This window comes from Gossypium arboreum, chromosome 3 (genome assembly GCF_025698485.1).
Source record: "Gossypium arboreum isolate Shixiya-1 chromosome 3, ASM2569848v2, whole genome shotgun sequence".
NCBI classification, from domain to species: Eukaryota; Viridiplantae; Streptophyta; class Magnoliopsida; order Malvales; family Malvaceae; genus Gossypium; species Gossypium arboreum.
This window is the reverse complement of record NC_069072.1, coordinates 121,430,716-121,434,919: the sequence shown is the minus strand read 5'-3', so window position 1 is coordinate 121,434,919 and position 4,204 is coordinate 121,430,716. Positions and strand designations below refer to the sequence as shown.

The window sequence follows — 4,204 nt, the reverse complement described above, 5'->3', positions numbered from 1 at the left end:
AATTTTATTATTTTATTATATAAATTTTATAAATAAAAATTATGTAACCAAATATAATATTAGTTATATATTATCTACGAAATATTATAGTCAATTTATTGATTATAAAGGAAAAAAAAAAAAGAGAATATTAATTTACAACATAAAAAATAGTAGAGTCCAAATGCTTTAATGAGAAATATTACTTTATATTAATTACCTAACTTTTTTTTTTAAATTAGAAGTCTCAAACACATAAAACATATACAAGGTGCGTTTTCTAACACTAGAAAGTAAAAAGTAATAAATAAATAAACATAAATCAAATATTGCAGTGCTAAATGGCTTATGCTTGATGACTGCTACACATAAGTCATAACCTATTCAGGAGTTGCAGTGCCGCTTACATACAGGCAAGGCAAAGATGTATTCTAAATCATATTACAAATGAAAATTAAGTATTACAGGCTCAAGATGCACTGACATGATTCACAAATTAAATACCAATGTTGCTCTGGATAATAATATGAAACAAAAAGGCTCTTGCTTCGAAGAGATTGCAACCAAACTTCTAGAGGAAACAAATACCTGTCCCACACCGGCTAAAGACTCAGCAAGATCCAGTCATTGGCATTGCCGATCCAGCAGTAGCGAGATGCTCTGGCATTCATTGCACCTTTGCAAGTTGCTTCTCTTTCAGGAAATTCAACCGAATTGTTCGTTTCAGATCAGCAAAGGATGTTCCAACATAGTTCCCAACTTTACATCTCGATTGATCCGTTTCCAAGTGAAGCGAGCAAATACCAGCAAAGTTGGATAAAATAGATAAAGCAATCTGAAAAGCACAAATGTGGTGGCTAAGGCCAAATAGGTCTCTTGTCTAAGCAAATTCTGTGGAGATCTTGCCCATGAGAATGACCAGCTCTCCTGCTCAGAGCTTTTATGATTCTCATGCTTTGGTACATGTCTGGTTTTGTCCCGCGATGTTTTATCCAGAGATTTTATCTGAAAGCCTATATAGAACAATGCAACACTCATTAGAAACGTAAACAAGATAGGTAAGTTAATTGTCATTGTTTAAATTATTTTATCTAAATTTGCTTCATCCTATAGGATTATACAATCTCATGAAGAGGATTGCAATCGCATGAATAAAATTATGTGGTATGAGATAGGCACATTTTAGCCTTTACATACACCAAAAGCAAAGACAAAATGAAGTAGGTTTACGGTTCAAAACTGTCCTATCACTTGTATCCTCTCGAATCCATAACCTTGTGCAATGACGCAACCAAATGCATGATAAATGGAGAACCAGATAGGCAACCACAATTCACTGGTTAAAACCAGAAAGAATCATGAACAAATATATCATGACAAAGCTACTAAATAATGAATGCCATTAGCAAAAACTCAAAACAAGCTACTAAATAGATTAACTCGAGATAATATGGATCTCCATAGTGAAAATAAGTTGAAGAAACAAAGTCCTTACCGGTGACTTCATTATAGAATGTGCTGAGCGATTCAAAAGACCGGTTTCCATGATAACGAACACGCATTTTAGAATTTAAAAGGAAAAGAGTAGGAAAGCCATGAACTCCATACTTCGAGAGGATGCTGAAGAAATCAAATACTACCATTAATTAGTTCAAGAAGAAATACACTCGTAGCATAAGCAAATACCAAACGAAAGATAATCAATAGCAAACCTTGGCCTGACAGCTGATTCTTTTACGGCAAAATGAGGAATGGAAGGATAGGAAGAAGAAAGGGTCAAGAAGCTTGGTCTAAAAGACCTTGAAAAAGGACACCAAGATGCATAGAAAAGCACTGCTACATATTCATGAATATTCCCATGAACCATGTTAAGTGCCTTCTGCAATGAAATCTCATCCCCCTATTCAGAGACAAAGAGAAGATTTAATTAAAAATTGTACCCAAAAAAGGAGTATAATCAGAATTCAATGCAATTCTAACAAGGACTTATCTCAGGAATGTTAATCCCTCTTAGCCTGTAGACCCCATGCAATAAATTCATATAAGAAATAACTAAAACTTAAAGAAACTTGATGAGGGTTGGATATTGTCCCCAATTAAGGTTCTATATTCCTATTCTATCATCTAGCGGGTTCAAAGAGTGGGAGTGCCTGAACTTGCACATGGTTGGATCGATACTACCACTTGAGCTAGCGAGATACTCTTGCTCTGTAAACCGACCTCAGACAGAATAGGAAGACAAAACACCAATTGGGAACAATACAGGACTTACAGAGAATCCGACCCTCAAAAACAACTTAATGCTGGGCATATCTCCATTTGCATCAGGATCAAAGATTCATTCCGATAAGCGGCCAAAATGAAAAACCTAAAATCCGTTCCTAATTCCTTGATTGCATATTTATCAGCTTAAAACTTTAAAATGTGCACAAACTAAAAATTCTCTAAACTTAGCCCGAAATATACAGCACAGAATCAAATCAGTCGAAGAATAAAATTGAACCAGATTAAAGAAAAAACAAAATTATCAAGGCACCTCGGTAACTCCAACGGAATCAATAGATTCAATAAAATCAGAGTGAATGGAGCAAAAAGAGTCTCGAAAGTCAAAGACGGCTTCCAAAACGGAGTTCTTGGGACACAACGGAACCCTAACGGGAACGGAGACGGCGCATGTTAGCCTCCACCACAAAAACAGTATTAGGATCCTCATTTCCCATATCTTGGTACCCATGGATGGGTGATTCACGGAAAATTACCGAGAAAAGAAAAAGGAGTGGCAATATCTTTTAAAATATAAGAAACCTAAAATGGGATGTGAGATATTGAAAGGGATAAAAGTAGATTCTGGGAATTAATGTGGAAAGATGATAGTGTCAGAAACTGAAAGGGTTGGAAACAAAATGGGATTTCTGGGCAAAGACAGTGCTTTATAAATTAGTAAGAATGAAGAAAATTATTTACAGATTCTGCCAATAGTTCATTCTTAAAACTACATCTGAGTAAATAGCAAGATTTTCGTTTCCTAACATCAATTATCATTTCATTTTGATAAGTCAATTGCTATATCCACTCCCACCAAATTTACTAAAACTTCAATTTTAATAAGTAAAGATATTGTCGTGAATTACCTTGTCAACTTTGATTGATGACATATTATGATAAAAATTTTATTTATTTTGTACTCTTAATTTTATGTATTTTTGTGTTTAAATTTTAAAATTTAATTTATTTTTTATTAATATAGTACATATTTTATGTGTTATTATTAATTAATAATTATATATTTTATTATTTATTATATGTTATTTTTAAACAGTATTCTAAATAAATAATTTCTATATATATATGTATGATAGAATTTCTAGTAATTATTATTTTACTTTTATTATGTAAATTTTAAATAAAAGATAATTATATCTTTCTTATTATTCATGTATGTTTTTTTTTCAATTTTCTAATTTTAATTACAAAATAATGAAAAATGTAACTATACATTGAATTGCTATAAAATTAAAGATATTTGACTTTTCCATAAAAATATATATTTAACTTCAACTAAAATTAAGTGAAATTATATTTAATTTTGTTACATTTTAGGTTTAATAACCTAAGTTTGGCACTTTTTGCTAATGTGCTACCTGTGTTTTTTTTATCTAATATGATATATATATATATATGATAAAAGTTATACATTTTAATATTTAAAGTTAACAATGTTATTTTTGGTGTTTAATTACGGTTTTAGAGTTGATTTGATGAAAATTCATAATTAACTAATAATATTATAAATTAATTTTCATCAAATTGACCCTAAAACCTGAATTAAAACACTTCCATTGGACTATATTTGACAAATTAAACAAATTAAACAAATTAACAATTAACATTAAATTTATTATATTAATAAAATCATGAAAATTCAAAGAAAATGATATTAGTAATTAAATTTCATCAAATCAACCCTAAAACTCGAACTAAATATTAAAAGTTAACATTGTTACCTTTAGGTACCAAAATATACAACTGTTGTCAAATACAAATGCCACATCAAACCAAAAAATAACACAAATATCACATTAGAGAAAATGTTAAACTCAAATACCAAATAATAAATTAAGCCTACATATTAACTTTGAATGAATTCATTGAATTATTTTATATAAAATTAATTAGCTATCATTATTTAATTAGGTTGTAATGGAAAATAAATTGATTAAAATAC

At 30.2% G+C, this 4,204-nt stretch overlaps 1 protein-coding gene across 1 annotated transcript; it reads right to left on the bottom strand.

The window, feature by feature from the left end:
• Nucleotides 1-255: 255 nt before the first annotated feature.
• On the bottom strand, nt 256-3,057 carry LOC108471204 (5'-adenylylsulfate reductase-like 4). The gene is made up of 4 exons (XM_017772816.2): nt 2,516-3,057; nt 1,692-1,879; nt 1,475-1,599; nt 256-992 (listed from the first exon to the last, which is right to left on the bottom strand). The coding sequence occupies exons 1-4, from the start codon at nt 2,711-2,713 to the stop codon at nt 703-705; spliced, it is 801 nt and encodes a 266-aa protein (XP_017628305.1). The 5' UTR covers nt 2,714-3,057; the 3' UTR covers nt 256-702.
• Nucleotides 3,058-4,204: the final 1,147 nt, after the last annotated feature.

Excerpts from the sequence above, each read along its gene's own strand:
- LOC108471204 (XM_017772816.2), bottom strand. The coding sequence starts at position 2,713 with ATGGGTACCAAGATATGGGAAATGAGGATCCTAATACTGTTTTTGTGG. Across the intron at positions 1,600-1,691 it reads GAATCAGCTGTCAGGCCAAG|CATCCTCTCGAAGTATGGAG; the intron begins GTTTGCTATTGA and ends TGATTTCTTCAG. Across the intron at positions 993-1,474 it reads ATTCTATAATGAAGTCACCG|GCTTTCAGATAAAATCTCTG; the intron begins GTAAGGACTTTG and ends TGTTCTATATAG.